At 39.8% G+C, this 25176-nt stretch overlaps 1 protein-coding gene across 2 annotated transcripts in view; it reads right to left on the bottom strand.

The window, feature by feature from the left end:
- The window catches only part of Ythdf3 (YTH N6-methyladenosine RNA binding protein 3), a 31407-nt gene extending 14220 nt beyond the window's left edge, over nucleotides 1–17187 (bottom strand). Inside the window, exons 1-5 of one of the 2 annotated variants that reach the window (XM_040740815.1) lie at nucleotides 16915–17025; nucleotides 16462–16486; nucleotides 12825–12972; nucleotides 10346–10431; nucleotides 1051–2649 (exon numbers count right to left, since the gene is read on the bottom strand). In XM_040740815.1, the coding sequence (XP_040596749.1) occupies nucleotides 1051–2649; nucleotides 10346–10431; nucleotides 12825–12882 (1743 nt within the window). In that variant the 5' untranslated portion in view covers nucleotides 12883–12972; nucleotides 16462–16486; nucleotides 16915–17025. Of the gene's footprint in view, nucleotides 1–1050; nucleotides 2650–10345; nucleotides 10432–12824; nucleotides 12973–16461; nucleotides 16487–16914 lie in introns of both variants that reach the window. The other variant, XM_040740816.1, reaches the window with a different exon arrangement.
- Nucleotides 17188–25176: the final 7989 nt, after the last annotated feature.

Here is a 25176-nt window from a genome sequence, read left to right as displayed (position 1 = left end):
TCTTATAATAACAATTACAATCTGGCTATTACTTAACTGCTAAGCTAAAAAGACTCCCTGGCAACTTCTGATGCTCCTATCACTTCCCACATTTAACTAGAAGAAAAATCTATTTAGCAATCCATTTAAACAGCTCTACAGAGGTGCAAACAGCAATCTGAATCACTCCAAAGCCAAGTTTCTACCAGTTCAGCACAGCACCAGAACCACCTAGGGTGCTTGTCAGAAACTTAGGTCCTTACCCAATACGTTTATTATAAATGGGTGTTTTACAAACACTCCAATAAGTACTTCTGAGCCTTAAAGTTTAGAAACTACTACAAATCCTTATCTCACAGAATTCACCACTGAGTGCTCAATGTTAGCTGAGGCAATTTCCTCATGCTGCACCAATATGTAAGAAGTCATAAAATATTTGAGTTCATAGAAAGAAATGAATCACTGCCATGTTTTCATGAAGACAGAAGTGTAACAGTTTCCAACAAATACTTCTACAGTGGATAGTTATTTACTCTTGCCTGTTTTCAAAAGACACCTAAGTGTACTGTGTATGGAAAAACCCATTAATTTCCTACCCTCCACACTCTCTTTACATCTAAAATCAGGCCCCAAGTTGGTTTAGTTCTGAAGAGAAAGCAACTCAAGCCTTCCTTACCTTCTAACCACATTCCAGTCTTATGCAAATACATGCAAGTCACAGAAATTGTGTTAATGTGAGAAAATCAAATGCTACAGATCTAGTTGTAGAGGTCATGTCCTCCAAATCTTCCTTCCTAATGTTATGCATGTTTGGCCCTACTATAGTTTTATATAACACATACACACCACCTTTCTCATAAAACAAAGCAATAACAAATATTTATTTGAAAATATTGCTTCAAATTTTAAATGTATCTTCTCATAAAAACTAACATTTAAAAGCAGTAACTAGAAGGGCTGTGGATGAGTTAGGTTAGCTATTGATTTTTCTCAGAATAAAGTTCATGCCACTCCATGAAGGCCACTCAGGAGGATGAATCCTCATACAAAAATTACTGGATTCTTACTTACCCTTCGCATGGCTTCCTCCTCTTCTTGACGCTTTTCATAATGTGCAAAGTCATCAAAGATTGAGGTGGTATGCTTGAAAGTAGCAATTATTTTAAGCACTTGCTTTGCTTTTTCTAGGGGTACTTCTTGAGTGTCCCTTGAGTTGGTTACTGGTTTGTTGTCATTGTTTTCTAAGCGAATATGTCGTAATTGGTTATTGGGAACATCTTTGACAAAGATCCATTTAACTTCAAATTTGCCCTTCCACTTATCCTGAGACCAGACACCAGCATATGCATTATAGTCCACAACAGACTTCATTTCAGCCACTCCGCAAAAGTGTCCACTGCCATTCACACTGAAGAGTAAATAGAGTGGGCCTTTCCCGTTCAGGGAACGGTAAGCTGCATCCAAACGCTTGTTACCATGCTCAGTACTACACCAGATAGAGTACTTGATAGAGCGATGTATATCATCCTCAGAATAGCTCTTTATTATAAACACACGTCCATTCTTCAGGTTCCAATCAAAGTCTTTGGGATTATAGTTGTTTATGGCCTTTAGTTTTTCCAGCACTGGATGCACCTCTACACTAGACGGTGATGCACTAACAGGTACAACACCTAAACCAAAGTTTTCACTGCCTGCTCCATTGTTCTGGTTGAAGCCGGTTCCTCTATTCCGAGGAGCTACCCAGCGATTCTGCAGCTGTGGCTGTTGTGACTGCACTTGGTGAGGCTGGGCCTGTGGCTGAGGTCCTTGTTGCTGCTGTGGTTGTGGTGGCTGAGGCTGCTGTTGAGGCAGTTGGCTTTGCACCAATGGTGGTGGTTGAATTAATGGCTGAGGCTGCTGGATTATAGTTTGAGGAGGCAGAACTGGTTGGGTTGGTGGAGCCTTTACCACTGACCCCTTTTCATCCCAAGTTCCAATATTCATGTTGTGTTTTATAGGAGGTGGTGGCACAGCAGAACCCCCAATTCCCACATTGCCCTTGGGTTTAAGTTTCGGTTGAGGTTTGGCAGGCTTTCTGGCAATAGCAGCCCAAGAAGTTGGTTTAGGTGCTGCACTGCTAACAGGGGGCACATTATTGGTTGCAATGCTAGTCATACCACTGCTGCTCAAGGCTGTACCTACAGTTTTTGTCACTGCAGCCGTCAGGTCACCACCAATTTTCAGTCCAGTCATGCCTTGCTCAATACTACTAATGCCAGGCACCTTACTCAAAGTATCATTTCCAAATCCGGCCTGTCCATCAGCAATAGCTCTCCCAAGAGAACTAGGTGGATAGCCATAACTGCTACTATAAGCAGAATTTTGTGTTGATTGTCCCTGAGATCCACTTGTCCCCCACGTAGAGAAATCAGCATTACCAGGAAAAAAGTTAAATCCATGTTGACCAAGAAATGGAGGGGTATTTCCTAATGCCCCTGGCTGACTAAAAACGCCATCTGGTATATAATGATGTTCTCCATTACTCATTTGTCCATAGGTTGTCAGATACGGCATAGGCTGGTCTCCAGCTGTGGACCATGCTGCTTCCCCAAGAGAATATGGAAATCCAATGGATGGAGCATAGTAACTAGGCATATATGGATCTGACATTGGTGGATAGCTGTTATTCTGCAAAACAGAAAACCATAATAAGTAGTGAAATGTTCTCTTAAGAGGAGAAGAGAAAGTGGTTATCTCAAAGACTGAAAGCGATTTTAAGTGGATGAAACACATGTGTCTGCTCCACATAGCTAAAATTTAAATCAGTATTAGCAGCAGAAATATTTATAGGCACCATGACCCCTAAGATAGTCTTACTGCCCACCTGGACTCAATTTCTACAGCAGACTGATCTCAGTCTCAGTCCTCCTGCTTTGATTAAGTGCTAGGATTATAAGCATGTGCCCACCATGTCAGTGGTAATTTTAAAATACTATAAAACTATGGCATTTTTAGGTAGAAAGTACAAGAGTAAAGATTGTGCTTCTGTCCCAATTTAAAATACTGTAATTTCTACAAAATGCTAATAAGCTTTATAGGTACATACTACATTTTAAGAGGCCTAGAATTATGTCAAATAGAGGAATAAACTGCAGTTTTCATGATGGAATCAAGTTTGGCCACTTAAATCGTGCACTTTATTTAAAAAAACAAAATGTAGAAATGCTATATCTGAGAAGAAAATAAAAATCAAGATTATGCCTACACCATGAAACACTGCTTTACTCTTCTCTCTTTTCAAAATGAAATGCAATAAAATATACTTTTTATCTTATTGCTGCTCCCAGAAGTCATAAGATTTTTTAAAAGAAAACTCCATTCCTAATCAGAGGCCCACAAAACACTATAAACTATTGCTACTACTCTTTGGTCACCCGCCAGAACTAGAGGATAAGACCCCACTACTGAAGATACCACACACTTTTAGTTACAGCAACCAAGAAATCAAGAGGGAAAGATCAAGAAGGAATAAGTTAGAGGCTTCCTCTCTACTTGACAGCTTTCATAGTGTCAGAGATACTAGACCTTAGGAGAGGAAAGGAATCAAGAGTGGACATTTGAGCTACAACACCAACCTGCCAGGCAAGATGCACACAATGGTACAATACTGGCATGACTTTTATGACTAGAGTGACTGTGCCAAGCTTGCTGCCTGGGTAGATTTTAGGCCTGCACCACAGCAAGAATTTACATGTAGTACTGTAAACCTGGTCATAAGACCTACTACTATTCCTTTTCTAAATGGATATGGTATCAAAATGCTACACTCATAAAGTAATGATGCTTCAGCATTGGTCAGAGAAGCTTGTTTGCAGCAGGTGGCAGTTGATGCAGGGAATTCATAACTGGTCCAAGTGACTAATGTTTAGCCCCAAATAGGATAGTTGTATCACCCTCTCTAAGGCTCAAGAAATGCCATGAACAGAGAATGCAAATAGTCTAATTAGTAAGAGTACAGACAGTACTGGGAAAAACCTATCCTTTGGACATGGTACAGCTGTTATACCCAGGAACTCTCAGTAACAGTGGCTCACTACTTACCAACTTTGACTACCCACTTAAAACATTGGTGAGGCAAAGTCTTGCTATGTATATGTAGCCAAGGCTGGCTTCTTTCATATTCTCAGACTGCCCTCAATACTATGATTTTCCCTCCATCCCCCAAGTGCTGAAACAACAGCTATGAAGCATCATGCTTTCAACTTTCAAAGTTAGAAATTTTCACTATAGAAACAATAATTTTAATTACTACAATATAAAAAAAAATCAAACTTCAGTTTGTATATTAAATAACTATACATTTAAAATTTTTTCCAAATAAAAACTGCAAGTTCTAGGCCAAGCGGTGGTGGCACACGCCTTTAATGCCAGCACTCAGGAGGCAGACGCAGGTGGATCTCTGTGAGTTCGAGACCAGCCTGGTCTGCAAGAGCAAGTTCCAAGACAACCTCCAAAGTCACAGGAAAGCAGTCTTCACATCTTCCCACCTCCTGCTCCTCCAGATCCAGTCCGAGTTCCATCTCCAGTTCTGTAGCACACCTGCTTCAGTTTCCCTTTCCTCTGACCTTATTCCCATTGGATCACACAGATCGTCTCCCCTAACCTTCCCTGCCCCAACTCATCCAATGATCCCAGCCTCCAACACTAACAAGCATTTCCTGTGAACACACCAACTGAGCAGGGCAAGAAAACAGGTCCACAGGAGATTTCCAGGCAACACAAAGCTACTGCACACTCCTAAAATCCAGAGAGGAAACAGAAACCAAGGGAAGAAAACACCCACCCAACAAAGACAAAACCAGATTATCAGCACCTAGACCTATAATCATTCCAATACCAGATGCTTAGATGGCAGGGATAAAAACACAGTAAACAGCCAGGCCAGGAAAATATGTCTTCACTAGAACCCACCAACCTTATCACGGCAGAACCTAAATATTCCAACATAGCTGAAGCCCAAAAATAGAACTCAAAATAGCCAATGTGACTAGGATAGAGGTTCTTAAATTAATAAATCCCTTAGAGAAATCCAGGAAAACAAAAACAAACAGTAGAAAGAAAGAAATAAAACTGTTTAAGACCTGAAAATTGATATAGAATAAAGAAAACCCTAAACTGAGGGAAGTGTAGAAATGAATTTAGGAATTTGAACAGGAACTACAGAGGCAAGCTTCACCAACAGGATACAAGAGATAGAACAGAGAATCTCAGGCATTGAAGCTGTGAGAGAAAAAAAATGGGTACATTGGTCAAAACATATGTTAAATCTAAAAAACTTCTAGCACAAAACATCTAGGCAATCTGGACACCATGAAAAGACCAAATCTAAAAAAAAATAGGAAGAGGAAGAAGAAACCCACCTAAAAGACACAGAAAATATTTTCAACAAAATCATATAAGACAATTTTCCTAGCTTAGAGGAGACGTTTATTAAGCAAGCATACAAAACACCACCAGACAGGGTGGGCCAGAAAAGAAATGACCCTCAGCATAGTCATCAAAACACTGAACATATAGAACAAAGATATATTAAAAGCTACAAGGGAAAAAGACCAGCAAATAAACCTATTAGAATTACACCTGACTTTTAATAGAGACGCTAAAAGCCAGAGGGCCTGGACAGACGTGCTGCACTCTTAAGAAAAAGCACAGATGCCCGTCAAGACTACTATGCACAGCAAAACTTCCAATAACCGTAGGTACAGAAAGTAAAATTTTCCATGAGAAAGCTCAATTTTAGCAGTATTTATCAACAAATCCAACACTAGAGAAGGTGCTAGAAGGAAAACTCCAACCTAAGGAGTTTAACAACCATGGAAAAACAGGAAATACATAATCTCAGACCAGCAAAATCAAAAGGGAAAGTCTCATCTCTCCACCACCAAAAACAAAAACAAGAAAATAATGGGAATGAACAACAATCATTTGTCATTAATCTCTCAATATCAATAAACTGAATTCCCCCAATAAAAAGACACAGGCTAATAGAACAGATAAAAAACAAGACAATCTTCTGTTGCATCCAAGAAACACACTTTGATCATCAAGGATAGGCATTACCTCAGGGTAAAGGGTGAAAAAAGATAAACAGGAAATTGGGACCTAAGAGTCAAGCTGGTGTAGCCATTTTAATATCTAAAAAGATAGTCTCAAGATCTGGGCTGAAACCCATAAAGTAGAAAGAAACAAAGAGAAAAACACAAAGAATTAAAGAAACAAAGAGTTGTTTTTTTGAGAAAAGCAGTAAGACTGTCAAACTTACCCAAATTGATAAAATTAGAAATAAAAGGGGGACTGTTAACGACAGAAACCAAGAAAATGGAGAGAATCAAACCTGTATTCCACCAAACTGGAAAATCAAAAAGAAATGAACCATCTTTTCAATACATACCACTTACGAAAGTTAAATCAAGATCAAATGAACATTGGTACAGGAAATACATTTCTGAACAGAACCCCATTAGCAAAGGCAGTAAAACCAACAAATAATAAACAGGACCTCATGAAAACTGAGAAGATTCTGCATAGCAAGGGACACCATTAAATAGGACAAAACGGCAACCTACAGAATGGAAAAGATTTTACCAACTCCACAGCTAAGAGAACACTAATATCCAAAATATATAAAGAACTCAAGAAACCAGATAATCCAATCTAAAAATTGGGAACAGAGTGATCTCAAGAGATCACTCCCAAATGGCTGAGAAACACTTAAAAGAAATGTTCAACATTCTTAGCCATCGGGGAAATGCAACTCAAAATTACTCTGAGATTCCATCTTAATGTCTGTCAGAATGGCTAAGATAAGTAACATAAGAGACAGCTTATGCTGCAGAGGATGTGGAATAAGGGGAACACTCCTCCATTGCTGGTGGGAGTGCAAACTTGTACAGTTGCTGTGGAAATCAGTAAGACGGTTCCTCAAAATGTTGGGAAATAATCTACCTCAAGATCTACCACACCACTTTGGGGTATATACCCAAAGGACGGTCCATCCTACCACAAGAACACTTGCTCAACTATGTTCACTGCTACTTTACTCATAATAGCCAAACACTGGAAACAGCCTAGACGTACGTCAACAAAAGAATGAATACAGAAAATTTGGTACATTTATACAAAGGAGTATTACATCATGCATACCATTTAAATGCACTCATATGACAATACATCTACTCCCATGAAACTACAGTAGTGGTTTTATGTGCACACTATTTTCTGTTTTGATTTTTCTGAGATAGTTTTGCTATGCAGTGCAGGCTAAACTCAACTTCACTATGTATCCCAATCATTCTAAATTTGAGAGTTTCTTGCCTCTTCCTAAGTGCTAGGAGTACACCATCACATCTGGCAGGTAATTTTTTTAATATTGGTATTGGCAATCATGCATTAAGACTTGGATTTTGGACTGTGGAATGGCAGTTACTGAAGTGCCAGTGTGTGTGTGTTTGTGTGTGTGTGTGGGGGGTTATCACATCAATAGCCAGACATTGTTAAAGTACAAAAATTACAGGACACATAATGTCAAAACAGAATAAAACTCAATTGTAATTATTTTCCCAAGCCTCCATTATGAAAGCATAGAGACTGGTTTAGTGACTTGGGATTCCATTAGATTTGTAGTATGTACATATCCCCTCTTTTAATAATATACTTACTATGCACACACCCCTCTACAGTCAATGCAACCAGCAACCTCAGCTCCACCCACACATAAAGATATTTCTATGAACAAGAGAATTTGTGTTACTCTAACAACAATCAAATTTGAAAAGTTTCTATTCAGAAGTATTCTCAACAAAGTCTAATCTGAGGACTGGAGGTCAGATGCAGTCAGGGCTGGTTTGGGGCACATGAACAGTAAAACAAAATTGCATCCTTTAAGGAATTATACTCTAAGTCCACTTTGTTTCCATGTATATGACTAAAATGAGATACATATGGGAAGGAATATGCACAATGGAAAAATTATTATATGACCTATCAATCAAAATGGAGAACCATCCAAGCTACACCCTTAGCAATCAGCCCTTCATTTAGACCGTACAAAGAGGGAACCCAGGCAGCAATTGAGGCCTTGAATATTTTCATTCTTGTGGCTGGATGCTCCCTTGTAGCATATGCTAAATTTTTCTACTGGTTGGTTTGAATAAATTTCCTTCCTACTTTTGTGCATCAGTGTGGGTTTTAATTTCAATTCTATGCACAAACGGCCAAGAATCTGGAAACACAAAATGCTAACACTGACCAACACTGATCACAGGTAACATCAGTATTCCAACTTCATCTTTAAATGTATTTGTAGTTACATGGCATCTTTAACAAAAGTTGATCTGAAACATGAAACGTGGACTCATTCACATTTTCTGAAGATCTACAGGGAATCGATGATCTGTTCCCTCTTTAAAAAGTAAAACACTAACGCAGAAGAATGCTGTCAGAGTAATGCCAACATTTTTAACGCAATCATAGTTAGATGGTATGAATTAGATCCAAGTGTATACAACAATTCAAATCATCAGTCAAAAGTATTAAAATACATTTCCTATTAGAGGATTCATCTTTGTTATTTATAATTTTTAAAATTACATGAGATTAATTTAAAAAGCATAATGTGTAGAGATGGAGAGTTGGCTCAGCAGGTAAGAAGAGCCTTCCTGCTTCTCTGAAGGATTCACGTTCTAGCCCCAGAACCCAGGTTGGACAACTCCCAGGTCCCAAGGATCCAACCTTCTCTTATGGCCTCTACCATACTCACGTACACATTTGCACACATACACATAAAAATAAATCTTAAAAGGAACCTCACAATTTATCAAATTGAATTTTTACTGAATAACTACTTTAGTTAGGATCAGCATGCAAGGAACTAACTCATTTGCACAACTTTATAAAGTTTGTCAATCATAGTTACTTGAGATATTCCAGCAAAAGACCTTGTTTCCACTAAACTCTTGAGTTACTTTAATTTTATAGTTCAGCTAAGAAATTTTGAGTAACTTAAAAAAATTATATAACTTACCTTTAAGATTTTGGACAATTTTCTACTTTTTTCTATACAACAAACGTAGTTTCTAACATTTTATATTGCTATTGCTCTTAAAAAGCATGCCTTTTTAGAGGTAATCATTTGTGGCACTGTGGAAAGACAAATGATGACATCTTTTCTACCCCTTCCTGACAAGCATTCACAAATTCTAGCTGTTTGCATTCCTCCTAATATATTTACTCCTCTCCAATATATGCTAAGAAATTAAGCCAACACACAAAAGAAAGTGAATAAAGAGAAATGCCCAATAGGTAGATGAGGGTGAACAAAGCCTTTGCTCATACATCCCACAAAGAAACTTTGTGTTTACATTATCGAACTGCTCAGTTCTATGGGAATACTTAGTGCCTTTTCCTCTTATGCTTTTAATAATCTAGGGAATAGTATGTACCTTTTTACAAGTAGAAGAAACAACACTAGAAATTTTGTTCCAGAATATTCTCAAGAACCAATGAAGACTGAAATTGTTTTCAAAATTTTATTCTACGAGGGACAAAATAAACAGCAAAATTGTATCTTTTAAATATCAGGTGATACTATTTTACTGCTTTTTAGCATTTATATTATCCTTATAAACAAACTCAGAAGCTACTAGGGGCTGGGCATGTAGGTAGCTTAATTGTGGCACATTAGGTGACAATGATATACATTTGATCTCTGTGTCCACAATAAAGAAGTCATAAAGAAATATTTTTAAGTCCTTAATTCTATTCTAATACTATCAAATTAAAAACTGCAGTAGCTTAATGAAATTCAAATTTGAATGTCTTAAAGAAATACATTTAACAAAAGTTGTAAGACACAAACTGATCCTTATCCAGCAATATTCCAGCTAATTAAGTCTAATTTGCTTTAGTTAAAAATACAAGGCTATCGCGGGCCTAGCACTTGAGAGGCAGAGGCAGGATTTCCATGAGTTCAAGGCCAGTCTGGTCAACAAAACGAGTTCCAGGAGAGGCAAGACTACACAGAGAAACCCTGTCTTGAGAAAAAAGAAAAAGAAAAAGCCATGGCTGAAACAGTAAAAGATTAAACTACCTTAATATTAAAGAATTCTAAGCATAATACATAGAAATAATATTTATCTTTAAAGATTTTAGAACCCCAGTTCTATAATCTCAAAAACAGTCTCCTAAGCCATAAACTAGCAAGTGCTATTTACCACATGTAGGCAAACTAAATGAACTAATGCAACATTATATTAATCCTGTATCCGATTAGATGGCCAGCTGGAAAAATCAGTAAAAACTAAAATCTGAATCAGTAGGAACTTACCTGATTTGTCTGGCTACTTAAGTATGGCTCAAAATCATCATCATTTACAGCATCTTTTTGATGAATCGAACCATTTTGTACTGAAACTAAAAAACATATTTGTATTAGAAAAGTTGTAATCCTTATAAAATTTACAGCACAATCTAACATATAAAAAATTTACAAGCCAACTCAAAAGAATAGATAAATAAATAAAAAAAACATGAGTTCCTTGCTAGTTTAAGAACCCTCTTGAGGCCAACCTTTAGAAATAAATGTGCCACAGAAAACTTACAAATCCTGTGATCCATAAAAGCCCAACATCACATAAGCCACATCTGTACACGCCCCCATGATCAAAATCGTAAATACCCCAATTCCAACACTGTAGTGAGCAAACAAAGTAATACAGAAATGCTGGAAAGAGCTACCTAAAATTTGATGTGACTTTAAAATAACTTTAAGTAATGATGTAGACAATATATTTGAGTATGTGACCTAACTTTGTAAAAGTCTATTAATTAATCTGATAGAAGTAAGAATTTTTTTCTTACCCAAACTGGGCCTTCCTATGTTACCTAAGCTAGCCTCCAATTCTCAATCCTCCTACTTCAGCTTGTGAAGTCATGGGAATACACACATGCACAAAGCACCAGGCCCAGCCTTAAGTAACTATTTATGACTAAAGTTCCAGTAAATCACTTAGATGTCTGAGTCAAAGTCATTAAATCTAGAAAGGGTTAAGGTCTGATGTCACATCCTGATTATCACAGCACTTGAGAAGCAGAAGCAACAGAATAGCAAGGTAAAAAAAAAAAAAAAATGGACTACACAGCCTATCAGACTGGGCTATGAAGCAAGACCATAAAAGGGAAGACCTTAAGTTGTTTTGGTTTGTTTTTTGGGTAGTACTGGGGATGTCAACCCAGGGCCCAGTGTATGTTATACAAGCACTCTTGTTAAAAATCTGTAAGACTGACTCTCTAACACGTGTGTACACATGCCTTGATTCCCAAAGGCTGAGAGTGTAACAACTACTGGTGAGTGAAGTTAGCATGCACTGAGGCTTTGCCTTCAAATCCAAACACCAATAAGTAAGACTTTCACATGAAAGTAAAACCACAATTAAGACACCAAAGATTACTCATGAAACACATGAGAAAACAAACCAGAGATAAATCAGAATGTCACACTAGTTCAAAAGTTAATTCAAAAACACTGTAAAAAATGTATCAGTATTCAAGAAAAAAATATGTTTGGACACTGTCCCAGTAGTGCCAGAGTACAGCATATAAAACCACCTCCTGGATGTAAATCTCAAATCTACTACTAAGGAGGGAGGTGGGCTTAAGCAGTAATTTGAGTTCATTAATCTGATGATTCTCAGGTTATTCAGTGCCTACTTCGTTTCATCTTAGTAATAAATAACCATATTTAATAATCTTTATTAATATACTACAATACCCACAAATGAAACTAGAAATTATTATGAACCACGAAAACAGACAAAAGTTACCAGGATAATAGTTGATATGGTATCAATAATTATTATTGAAATGTTAAATAAAAAAAAAGACATTTTCTAAGGGAAGTCAATCTCTTAGAACTGTCACAAAGTATTGCCAACTAATGTGGGTTAAGTTTATCAGGACATGGTCAACTCTACTTTTGACCTTTTGACCTAAGTGTACACCACCTGAAATGTAATGCTGTCAGTGACTAAACAGTAGCTTATAAACAAAGATCTGTGAAAGCCATTCTTTCCATCCAATAATGATCAGGGACGGCTCAAAAGTAGAGCCACTTCGAGTATGAAGCCTTCAAAGTTGACCTTGGTGATACCACTACCCCTCAGAGGCAACTCAAAGATCAAATGGATCCTGACTCCCCTTCCAAGATTTCACTGCATTTCACAAGGACTTCAAGCTAGGCTTGAGCTAAATGTGCTCCAGAACTAAATATTTAACAGTAACTACTAGCAAAAGGGAAGGTACCACAGGATATACCCAATGCCAACTGAGAGTAACCAGGTAACCACTGCAGTCCCAGACTCTGATACACCTGCTTTCCCACTGGTTTGACTATTCCTTTATCAACAGTGGCAACGCACAGCCTTTTATTTCTTGAAGAACAAAACGGGGGGGGGGGGGCACAAAAAGAATGTTTCCTACTACCGGACTACTAAACTAGTGTGCATTATCAGGCAGTATTTAAAACAATCATTTCTCTTATATCCATTAGTTCTTGGTTATCTAGTCCATATTGATAATAGTCAAAAAAGTATCCACTTAAAGGCTCCTAATAGGATACTAACTAGCCCTTTGATATCAGAAGCATACTTTTCTTAAAACAACTGTTTTATGTAAGATTTTAGTTGTTAATCATTGCTTAGGGACGATTTGATGTCTTGGAGACTAAAAGTCACTGAACAATAATGAAATCTAAGCCACTTTTATATTGTGTAAAAGTTCTTCAGGGGAAAAAAGAACAGATGACTTACATGATTCTTCGCCTGTTTCCTCTGCCCTATGAAGCAAAGTCAAATCAAGATAGAGCATGGGCCTTAGAAGCCAGGTGATTCTCTGCTCTGGTCCTGACTCTACACCAAGTTAGGAAAGTCAACAGATGTGTGCATCATGTTTTCCCACCTACAAAAACAGCGACAATACCATATACCCTCTATCTCCTTACAGGAATGTTGTGAGGATTAATAATAAAATGAAGCCAAAATAATGGTAGTATGGTGCTTTGAAATCATTTCTTGTGGGGACAGAAAGAAGACACAACATAATATTGCCAAAATATACTACTTTTCTGAAACATTCAAACAACCAACTTCAACCTAATTCTTTTAAACTGCCATTGTATAAAATGATGTACGTGTCACTCGTATAGGAGGAAAAAGAAAATGATTTCCACATGCTGCTTACTTACATAAAAGTAAGGGACAAAAGAAAGGAAGCAGTAAGGGCCAAGAGGACATCTGACACACAAATGAAGACACAGCAAGAAAAGTTGTTAATAAAGAGTATTTACAGACCAACAAAAAAAGTCTTCAATTTTTACCATACTTTGGTGCTATCTTGCCAAGTATAATAAGCAGTTCTGATATTTTACATAGAAAAAAAATTTTTTGTTTTTTTTTTTCGAGACAGGGTTTCTCTGTATTGTTTTGAAGGCTGTCCTGGAACTCACAAAGAGATCAGCCTGCCTCTGCCTCACGAGTGCTGGGATTAAAGGCATGCGTCACTAACGCCCGGCGGGAAAAAGAAAATTTTAATTAAAAAAAAAAAGAATTAAGAATGTAAAAATAAGTAAGCCAAAATTTAGGAATATTTCAGAAGCATGTTTGTCTTCCTAAGTAGACTGACAGAACTCCCTTTCATTCCTTTAGTACAATAAGCCTTAAGGATAGGCTTAAAAACATTTTGCAGAAAAATAACACTAAAGTCAGGTGTTAGGCTAAAAATGTCAGCATCTTAAAAATCATTATTAAGTCAACTAGTTTCAAAATTTTAATTAGTACCAACTTTTAGGAACATAAAGTTCTTTTATTGTTGTTGTTTTCTTCTTCTTCGAGACAGGGAGAGTTTTTCTGTGTAACAGCCCTGGCTGTCCTGGAACTCACTCTGTAAACCAGGCTGGCCTTGAACTGAGATCAGCCTGTCTCTGCCTCCCAAGTGCTGGGATTAAAGGCGTGCACTACCACCACCCAAACAGGAACATAAAGTTCTTAAACTCAGATTTCAAAGTAAAGTAAAAAAAATAGTTATACTTTCTGTTTGAAGCAGACAGTTTTTCTCAAACACACAAAAGCTCCTAACTACCATTTGCTAATAGCCCTGACTGGGCTTATAATGTATTTGTAAGCTTATTGTGGTTTTTTTCCATTTTAAAATTTCCATTTTAAAATCAACTTACATGACTTAAGTATAACAATACTTTTAATAGACTAGTAGCATTTCTTCTCCTCAAAAGAGAAAGAAAAATAATCCAAAAAATAGCAACTAGAGCAATAAGCTATTGTAATTACAATAATCCTAATAACAGAATTTACAGTCACTGTTTTTTGTTTATAGAAGAGAAACTTTACAAAAAGGTAACTAAGTCACCGGGCAATGGTGGCACACGCCTTTAATCCCAGCACTCGGGAGGCAGAGGCAGGCGGATCTCTGTGAGTTCGAGGCCAGGCTGGACCGACAGCCTCCAAAACAATACAGAGAAACCCTGTCTCGTAAAAACCAAAAAAAGGTAACTGAGTGCTCAGCAAACTTAATCAGTAGCTATATGTGGTACTAGAGCTCAGGACAGAAAGAAATCCTGGCCATAATCCAAGGATAAAATTATAAACTGAACAAAGAGTAAAAGAAAAACTGGGAGAATAGAAACTATCCAAAAAACACAATTTGTATGTATATCTAAACATTAAATCAGAAGTGATACTAACAATTAAAAAGTCTCAAAAAATGTAGTCACCAGATGATGAAGTTTGGTGATTTATAAGTAAGTGATGTATAACAACAGAGAGGTCACTAAGCCGTACTAAAATGAAGAGATTCTTAAGTAGTACAGGACAAGCTACCCAATCTAGATGGTCAATATTTTTATCCAAAAAGAACTGGATAAAAGAAGGCACAGAAGTCACTTACCTTAAAACAGGTAACACAAGACACTCAGTGCTTCAAATAGCCTTGCAAAGTGTCACTCCCCATAGTGCTAGGACACAACAGTTTATACTAGCAATGATGACCACAGGTTTCCCAGATAGTCAGATTACAAAAAAAATTATTTTAAATTTACAAATGTTGAATACTAATTTTAAATTACCTTCTAATTCTGTAGTTTATAACTAAAACCAATTCTATAAACAAAAAAATTCCTAAATGTTTATATGCTGAAAAAAAAACATCATTAATTAAAACAAAGTAGCAATAAGTTTGTTACCTAACACACTACAATGCATCTGGTATATACAAATTCTTACATAAAATGTAGCACAACATGAAGGAAATTATTTAGTCAAGAGCACATTTATTTTCTAATTAACCAGCATTGCAACATGAAACCCAGAAAAAAGTTCACAGCATCAAGAGAAACATGAAACTTCCACTTAAAGGGCTATTACAGATCTTCCTTTCTAAGTAGTACTTGGTTACGGGAAAAACAGGAAGTGTAGTTGTATTGAGTGTCATTTCCGGCACTACAAAAAACGTTATAAAAATATATAGTTCATTGTAATTTTCTTTAATTGGCACCAACCCAAGAAAGGAGTTACTGTTCTACACCAATATCATATGACTTGTGTCATAACGTTTCAATCAACTGACTACTTAGATCCACAGGCATAAATACAAACTTAATGTTTTAAATGCCTTACTTTTTTTTCCGAAACAGGGCTTCTCTATATTGTTTTGGAGGCTGTCCTGGAACTCACTCTATAGACCAGGCTGGCCTCGAAGTCAGAGAGATCCTCCTGCCTCTGCCTCCGGAGTGCTGGGATTAAAGGCGTGAGCCACCAACTCCCAGCTTAAATGCCTTACTTTTAGTTGTAGTTTTTAAATAGCAAATCATGTAATAATAGCAGTAACTGTACAAATAATTTCCTTCTCAGGCTTTTCTAAGATACCAGATTGGGACACACCTTGCACTGAGTGCTACACCGTAAGATTACATGCTTGCTGTTAGGAATTCTGTACTGTTGTTGCCTCCTTGCAAGCAACTTCTATAGAATCACTGATTAACCGCACGATTTTCATTAATGTGACATAGAACGCCATGTGAATTGCAAGTTTCAGTGTAATCCAGCAGAATGTTCACTTTAAAAACGTTCTGAACTACAGACAAATGTAGAAAATTGTGTGACCTAAGTTATGTAACAAAGATAAAAGAGAAAACTAAAGAAATGCCATTACATCAATTGAGATACCATGAAGACAGCTGGTTTGGTCTTGCAGCGCTTCGGTTTCTACATACGTCGCTTCAAACCCAGGAACTACCTAAATGTTGGCTGTCCTAACTGCGATGCATGTCTTTCTAACCATTATTTTTTTAAGTAAGAAAAGGAAGGAAGGGAGGGAGCCGCTGGAAGTTTAACAACAACAAGGCAACAATCTGAAAAGCAAAATAACCAAACTCACCTTTATTTCCTTGCCCTTTAGGTCTCTGGAGCAAAGACGAAAGATGTGGTCAGGGGAGGGATGGGGGAGGAGAGGAGAGAAAAAGTGTGTTAATGAGAGACATTACCGGAGGCAAGTTATTCACAACAATCCGCGTAGGAGTGAACCCCACCAGATCCTCCGCTGCCGCGCCGCCTGCCCGCCGGCCGGCCGGCCTCCCACCGCCCCTCCGCATCGCCGCCAGGGCATCCGGCCCTCGGAGCGGTCCCGGGCGCCGCGGCCAGCGCGCACGCCGCCCCGAGCGTCAGCAGCGACAACCAGCACCCGCGGCGGCGGCGGCGCCGTTACAGGGCGAGCGGGCGGGCGAGCGAGCGAGAGGCGGCTTGTAGAACGGCGCCGCTCGCCCGCCGGCCCGCCCGAGGGTGGAGCTCTGTGGCTCGGGCCTTCGCCGAGCCCGGGGCCCTGCTCCCTCACCTGATCCACGCTAGTGGCTGACATTCTTCACCGCAAGCCAAGAGGAGGAGCCGCCGCCGCCGCTCTAGCCGCCGCCTGGGCCTCTCCGCGAGCTCTCACAGCCGTCGGCTGCCGCCCGCCCTCGCGAAGCTCCGCTCTGGCCGCCGCCGCTCTAGCCGCCGCTCCAGCCGCTCCGCTCGCGGGGACGCCGGAAAGCGGGCTCGCGCTCGGGAGTCGCGGAACGGGCCCGAGCTCGCCGCCTGCACGCTGCTCGTCCCCGCTCGCCCTCCGCTCCTCGGGCCCACAATGGCGGACGAGCTCCCGAGCCCCACTTCCGCTCCAGGCCGCCCTGACCTTCCGCTATCCAAGCTGACGTCCACCACGCACGCCTCACAGTTCCGCCCCCACTCCCGCCACGGACCCTGGCTCCGCCCTAGCTGTTACGTCATCGGACGGGGCGGGGACACAGGGGGCGCGCGCGTTGGGGGGGGACGCATGCGTGGAACGGACGGGACGCGGCCGGGTCCCCCGGCTCCTGCAGGCGAAACGCAGCGCGCAAAGCCAACGCGGGTCCCGGGACCATGTTCTCGGTCGCACCGTTTTGGGTCTTATGAATAAAGTAGTTCTTCCGAAAGAGAAACAAGTTGCAAAAGGTAGTCCTACTAAGAGAGAAACAAATTGCAAGACTGCCTCCCCTCCCGGAAAAACAAAAAACAAAATAATGTTGAAACTCCATTAGAAACGAATAGTGTTGCTTTCTTTCCAGTTGGCAAAAAACAAAGGCCAGTCCGTTTGTACTTTTTGACATTTTTATTGAATTCCTTTCCCAAGAAGGGTTTCTTTACAAGTGTGTAGCATGGACTCCTACTAAAGAAATAACTAGACAAATCCTTTCAAAACACGCCGTTTAAGTGCTAATATAAAGCAGGAAATTTGGGGAAATCACACGGTCCGCTGTCGTAGTATGACAGTATTTTAGAAGCACTCAAATGGTATTTTCAAGGTGGTCGGCCCAAATCCCTTTCTCTTCTGTTCTCAGTCCTAGACTGCAAATCCTTCCATTTCTCTTACCCTCCATTGTTCTGCTTATCTTCCACTCCCCCAGAGAGTTGGAGTTTTCAGGGGGGTTGCTGGGAAATTGAGAGTACACAAGAGAAAAAATAGGAAAGCCGGCAGACTTGCCTTTGCTCCCGAAAGCAAGGCTTTGGAATCCCTTGAATCTCAGTTCAATTCTTATCTGGCAATGATTAGTTTATTGCTCCTGGCTGAGAAGTGTGGCTTTGGAATCCCATGAATCTCAGTTTGAATTCTTACCTGGTAATGATTAGTTTGTAACCTTGGAAAAGTCACGGAACCTAAACCCTGGCTTCCGGAGTAACATGCATAATCAGTGGCATGGGTAAGCTTCCCACAACTGTGACGGTGTACAGCTCATTCTTGCTTCCTTTGCTGAGTGAGTCCCAGCATCAAAATTGTAACTTAGTATTCATTAAATGCCAGGCACTGTAACTGATTAAATATTCACAGTATCTTGTGTGTTATCTGCTGTTACAAAAAAAAAAAAATTGAAGGCCTGGTGAGGTGGCACATGCCTTTAAACACAGAACTTGGGAGGCAAGTGGATCTCAGTGAGTTTGATGGTTGCCTCGTCTACATAGTGAGTCCCAGGACAACCAAGGCTATGTAGAGAGACGCTGTCTCAAAAACAAACAAACAAAAAAACCACAATAAGGTTAAGAAATAAATCAAAGGCCAACAAGACTGCTGGGCAAGTAAGGGCCAATGAAAGAAAATTACAATGAACTATATATTTTTATAACGTTTTTGTAGTGCCGGAAATGACACTCAATACAACTACACTTCCTGTTTTTTTTCCTGTAACCAAGCACTACTTAGAAAGGAAGATCTGGGGCCGGGCATTGGTGGCGCACGCCTTTAATCCCAGCACTCAGGAGGCAGAGGCAGGTGGATCTCTGTAAGTTCGAGACCAGCCTGGACTACCAAGTGAGTTCCAGGATAGCCTCCAAAGCCACAGAGAAACCCTGTCTCGAAAAAACCAAAAATAAAAAAAAAAGGAAGATCTGTAATAACCCTTTAAGTTGGAAGTTTCATGTTTCTCTTGATGCTATGAACTTTTTTCTGGGTTTCATGTTGCAATGCTGGTTAATTAGAAAATAAATGTGGTAACAAAAACTGACAATGTGAGTTCTATACCTAGAACCCAAGTGGTAGAAGGAGCATCACGAAAAGTTTCCTCTGACCTCCACATGTGTACCCACACACATAAAATGAAAAATAAATAAATACAAACAATGGGCTGAAAAGATGGTTCTTCTGTTAAGAGAAAGTATTGCTCACAGCAGCCTGGAGTTCAGTCCCCAGCACCTACCACTTGTGATTCACAAACCCCTACAACTAACTCATCTCCAGGGGTAGATGCTTTTCTCGGCCTTGCTCTAAATTTTCTATATAGCCTCCCTGTAATACTGCCTAATGGTATAATGTTTTTTATGAGTTTCTGTTGTCCTTCATTCCTGCCCTTCAAATAAGCTGTTTCCTTATTATGGCCTTTCTTCCTAACAATAAGGTCTGAACTTAATGAGTAGAATGGAAATTTCCTGCTCATAAAATCCACTTAAGTGAACATGAAGTTTTTTGCTGTTGCTGGGGATAAAACTCAGGACTTTGCTTAAGCCACGAAGTTACTCCATCATTGAACTTTGCCCCCAACCATTCTCAACTTTCTGAAGTGTGTCTAGAAATCAGCTGCTAAGAGTCTGTAAATGAACCTGGGGGAATGCTTCTGCAGAGTCTAGATGATTGATTACTCTCCTAGAGGCCCATGAGTCCATCAGCCCCATGATCTTCCTGCCATAGTACACACAACTTGGAAAACAAGAGGGTTGGTTTGACTCAAGGCATTCACTCTGTCCGACTTGGTGTGCTATACTATGAAGATCCATTCTGCCTGGCTGTAACTTTTGGATGACTTTTTGTGTACATTCAAGTTAGGTTCAACTACACCATCAAGTTCAAAATAACAGGGATGTAAATGGTAGTCTGTGTGTCTGTGTTTCTTCTCTGTTAATGCCATCCAAAAGTTGTTCGGGGCGGAAACTGCTAGAGTGTCAGTGTTTTCTCAAGTAGGCAGCATGCCAATCAATGAAATGACATGTTTTGTGAAACAAAACGTTTATTCACCAGAAGGCTAGTTGTGTAGAGAGTAACAGGCGAGTCTCAAATTCACTTCCTTAAGTATACCATTGAGGGATATTTCTAGAAGAAGCCTAGCAGACTAAGGCACAGGGAAAGGTGTGTCTAGATAAGGAAAAGTGATAGGTAGACTATGCATGCATGATCAAACTCGATGGCTCCTTATGCTCAAAACAATGGTAGCATATTCTAGGGATCAGTCACCAGGTGCTAATTCAAGATAAACTGGTTAATACTGATTATTAATTTGAGTTGTTTTCATATGCTTGAAAAGCAAAGCGTTATTACGTCTGTAGGAAAGTTAATGGGAATCTATTACTTAGCATTGTGCCACTCTGCATCCAGATGGCATAGTACCTAGGAAAACAAAAGAAAAAGGATTTATTGTGGCTTGTGTTTTCATAGTGTCATCCACAGTCACTTGGCTCCATTGCTCCTGTTCTTGGGGAGAATTCAACAAACCAAAGTGGCTCACTTCCTGCTGGGCAGCAGGCACACAGAAAGAAAAGGTCATGGACAGGATGAATATGCCTACAAAGATGCACTCCCCTAGTGACCTGTTTCCTCCAGCTAAACCCCACCTCCACATAGTCCATTCTGCCACGGATTAACCCTTTGCTGGGGTTACAGGGCTGAGGAGACAGGCAAAAGCCCACCACCTAGTATCCCCTTTTTGATGAATGAGCCTTCAGAGAACCTTTTTTTTTTTTTTTTTTTTGATTCAAGCCCATAATGGGACATGGTAGCTAAAATCTGAAACAAAAGTAACTAAAAGTAAGTTTCCCCTAGGGTTTCACCTCTGGGCCCTGACACTTCCACCAGTGGCCTGGAGGTACCTACTCTGCTTCCAGCTATCATTATCACATTCCCATCATACAGAAAAGAGAGAAAGACAGAGGTGGGGGAGAAAAGACAGAAAGGGAGGGGGAGTAAAGGAGAAGGGCTCTCTCTCTCTGTCTCTCTCTCTCTCTCTCTCTCTCTCCCTCTCTCTCTCTCTCTCTCTCTCTGAGCATATGTCACAGCGATTTTATTTCCCACTTCTGTCTACCTCCTAGTAACCACAGCATTGTTTTCTGAAAGTACTTAGTTTCAGGGAAACTGGAACATGTATTGTGAAATGTGTGCTCAACTGGGAATCAAGAAACTTACCACCCAGGAAGAATAACAGATGACAAGAGAGATACGTAGTAAGTACTGAACTGTGTGCATAGTTCTTTCCCAGTTTCGCTCTGTTCGCTGGCAGTATTTAAACCTTTCCTTGAATTTTTTTCCAACCTTTAAGTTAAAAATTTTAAGAACCTCCACTATCTTCAAGTAACACAGTAAGTGAACCAAGCATGGAGAATTCATAGGATTCAGTGGTGGGTTTTAAAGGTAAGGTATCTAAATATTGTATATGCAAAGGTAAACTGAATAGTTAACAACATTAAATAAGGGGGGGAAGCAAAAAAGGAAATGCTGTTTTTGAAAGCTGAATATTTCCCAAACAATCTTGTTATTATTGTAGGAAAATTCACAATGGCAAGAAGAAAACATGTAGTCTTAGACGTCCTTGAAGTGATGTTCTCAAGTGTGGCTCGTGTCTCTTGAACTAACTACAGCTTTTCCCAGGAATTTGTTATAAAAGCAGAGTCTCTAGACCCAAGCTAAATCTACTAAATTAGAAACTATCTAGTTTGGAACAAAGTGTGTGTTTTTAGAAAGGAAAAAAGGTGTCTTTTTGGAAGTAATTTTAGATCTACAGAAGTGTTGCAAATATGGTTGGTACCCACAGTTCCTACACATCTCTTGCTCAGCTTCCTCTAATGCTCTTGTTTTACACAACCACTCTAAAGTTTAAAAAAATAACAAAACAAAATAAGGAAACAGTCTGCTGGTTGATGGACTTCAGCTATACACGTAACAGAGCCCCAGACACAACTGACTCCATGATGGAAGTGTCATTCATACTGGAAAAGTCTTGATACCTAGACAGCACTACTGACCAAAATGGAAACAAACACCTAATCCGTCAAAGTCCATATAGTTCCAGAAAAGTCTCAAGATGTACTAACCTTACTTTTAGCTTCTGTGGTTCCACTTCTGGCTAGCTTTTCGTGTTAGCTGAAGAATGTCAACCCAGAACACGGTTTTTGGGCTTAAATGCTCACCCTTGGAAAGGCGCAGGGATACACTGGGATCCACAACACCCAGTGTAGTCGCCAGCCTGCTAATAAAGACTTTCTATTGGCTTAAACCCATGTCTGAGCAGTCTTCTCTGGTGAATGTCCCACAACAAACTGCTAGTTTCCGCACTCATGGTCCTTTTCTGTTCCAGAATCCTGCATTGCACTTCAATAGTATGTTTTCTTCATCAGATGCATGACAGTTTCTTCACCTTTCCTTGTCTTGGGAGAATGGATATAAATTATAGTAGGACAGTGTTCTGAGTAAAGAAAGCTCTTTCATGGGATCCAAAAATCAGACAAAAAATACAAACAGAGCCATACATACTTACAATCTTCATCACCAAACTGATTTTCTTAGAAATCAGGATTAAAGAAAACAAAATTCCTTAGTCTGGTTTTATTGACACAATAATTTCCTCAGCTTTAATTTTTTTCTTTTCATTCTTACAGTAACAAAATCAAGCAATATGATTTTAAATTAAATTTTCTTTAATTTTTCTGGTTTGTTTTGACATGTGGTCTCACACAAGCTGGCCTCCTCAAGCAATAGTCTTCCTGCCACAGCCTCCTAAATGCTGGGATTACAAGTGTGTAATTACTGCATTACTAGTACTGGACAACCCCCACCCCCACCCCATTGGTGGGTCTTAGTTCTTACTTCTATCAAGTTTTGTATAACTAAACAGGAATGAGGGTGAATGATAGGGATTGTTTCCAAGCAAAAGAACCAGGCATACCTTCCTCGATGCCCTGAAGTGAAAAACTTAAACCTCCAAAAATAGTAACATGTTTTCCTTCCCCATTCCAAAGCTTGTGACAGGACAGGATTTCCAGAAGAGTGAGCACAGAGAGTAAGCAGACGACAACAAGACAGGTAGATGTTTTAGTTCTTCCAGATGCAAAGTGAGGCTACACAACAACTAGGAATCCCCCCTACAGGAAACATTCCCAACCGAGGCTTGCCCACCTCTTCAGAGAGTCTACCAGCCAGTGTCCACTTCACAATAGCCTTGCCCTGAGTGCAACCACTGGCCTGATGCCTTACAGCTGTGATTGGCACGCAACAAATGCAGCCTGTATCGATCTGATCAGACAAAAGCTGCCCATCCCTGTTTCCCACATGGGGTGTGGGAAAGGCCAGCATGAATAGCCAAAGCCATCAAGTGTAGTTTTTGACTGAAGGTCTACATGGTGTCAGGGTCAGTCATGGTCTGTGCTGGCTATTTTTATGTCAACTTGAGACAAGCTGAGGGGAGAGTACCTCAATTAAGAAAATGTCTGTAAGAGCAGAGCATAGGCAAGCCTGTAAGACATTGATGTGGGAGAGCCCAGCTCATTATAGGTGGGATCATCCATGCACTGGTAGTCCAGGGTTTTATAAGAACATAGGCTGAGCAAGCCATAGGGAGCAAGCCAGTAAGCAGCACTCCTCCATGACCTCTACATCAGCTCCTGTCTCCAGTTTCCTGCTGTTTGAGTCTTGTCTCAACTTCCTTGATGGTAAACTGTTATGTGAATGTGTAAGGCAAATAAACCCTTCCCTCCCCAAGTTGCTTTAGTGATGGTGTTTCATAACAATAGTAACACTTACTAATACATGGACCATGATAGTACTTTGAACTTCAGCAACCTGTCTGCTATGAATTCTTCTAGGACAGGTTCTAACCCAGACAGCAGTAGAGGAAAATGCCACCCACCCCTGCGGCTTTGACTTAGCTCAGAAACTTCTCCAGTCTTCCACCCCACAGGGACTCCCAGAAGCTCCCTTTTTTCTTTTCCTTTTATGTAAATTTCCTTTTAAAAATGAAAATCATCAATGTTATTTAAAGTTTCATTTTTTTAAAAATTAGAAACACGCTTGCTTCACATGTCAATCCCAGCTCCCTCTCTCTTTTTTGTTTTTAAGATTTATGTCAACAAGACAAAAAGGCAGCCCACAGAATGGGAAAAGATATTCACTAACCCCACATCTGACAGAGGGCTGATCTCCAAAATTTACAAAGAACTCAAGAAGCAAGTCTCCAAAACACCAAAGGACCCAATTAAAGAGTGGGCTACAGAACTAAATAGAGAATTCTCAATAGAGGAGTCTAAAATGGCTGAGAGACACTTGAGAAAGTGCTCAACATCCCTAGCCATCAGGGAAAAGCAAATCATAACAACTCTGAGATACCATCTTACTCCTGTCAGAATGGCTAACATCAAAAACACCAATGACAGTTTATGCTGGAAAGGTTGTGGAGAAAGGGAACATTCCTCCACTGCTGGTGGGAGTGCCAACTCATAAAGCCATTGTGGAAATCGGTATGGAGATTCCTCAGAAAAATAGGAATAAGCCTACACAAGATCCAGCAATTCCACTTTTAGGCATATATCCAAAAGATACACATTCATACAACAAGGATGTCTGTTCCACTATGATCATAGCAGCATTATTTGTAATAGCCAGAACTTGGAAGCGACCTAGATGCCCCTCAACTGAAGAGTGAATAGAGAAAATGTGGTACACAATGGAGTATTACTCAGCAGAAAAAAAAACAATGAAATCCTGAAATTTGCAGGCAAATGGATGGCACTAGAAGAAACCATCCTGAGTGAGGTAACTCAGTCACAAAAAGACAAACTTGGTATGTACTCACTCATTTATGGATTTTAGACATAAAGCAAAGAAGTAGCAGCCTACAGTCCACACAGCTAGAGAAGCTAAGAAACAAGGAGAACCCTAAGAGAGATATGCATGGTTCCCCGAATAAGGGGAAAGAGACAAGGTCTCCTGAGCTCATTGGGAGTATGGGGGGAGGGGAGAGTGAGTTACAAAAAAGAGAAGGGGAGGAGATAAGGGGAGAGGGGGACAAGAGAGACCAGGAAGATTGAGTCAAGGGAAGAATAGAGGAGAGCAAGA

The sequence above is a fragment of the Mesocricetus auratus genome, unplaced genomic scaffold (genome assembly GCF_017639785.1).
Source record: "Mesocricetus auratus isolate SY011 unplaced genomic scaffold, BCM_Maur_2.0 Super-Scaffold_6730, whole genome shotgun sequence".
Classification (NCBI taxonomy): domain Eukaryota; kingdom Metazoa; phylum Chordata; class Mammalia; order Rodentia; family Cricetidae; genus Mesocricetus; species Mesocricetus auratus.
The sequence above is the reverse complement of the archived record's forward strand: the minus strand, read 5'-3'. Positions and strand labels throughout refer to the sequence as shown.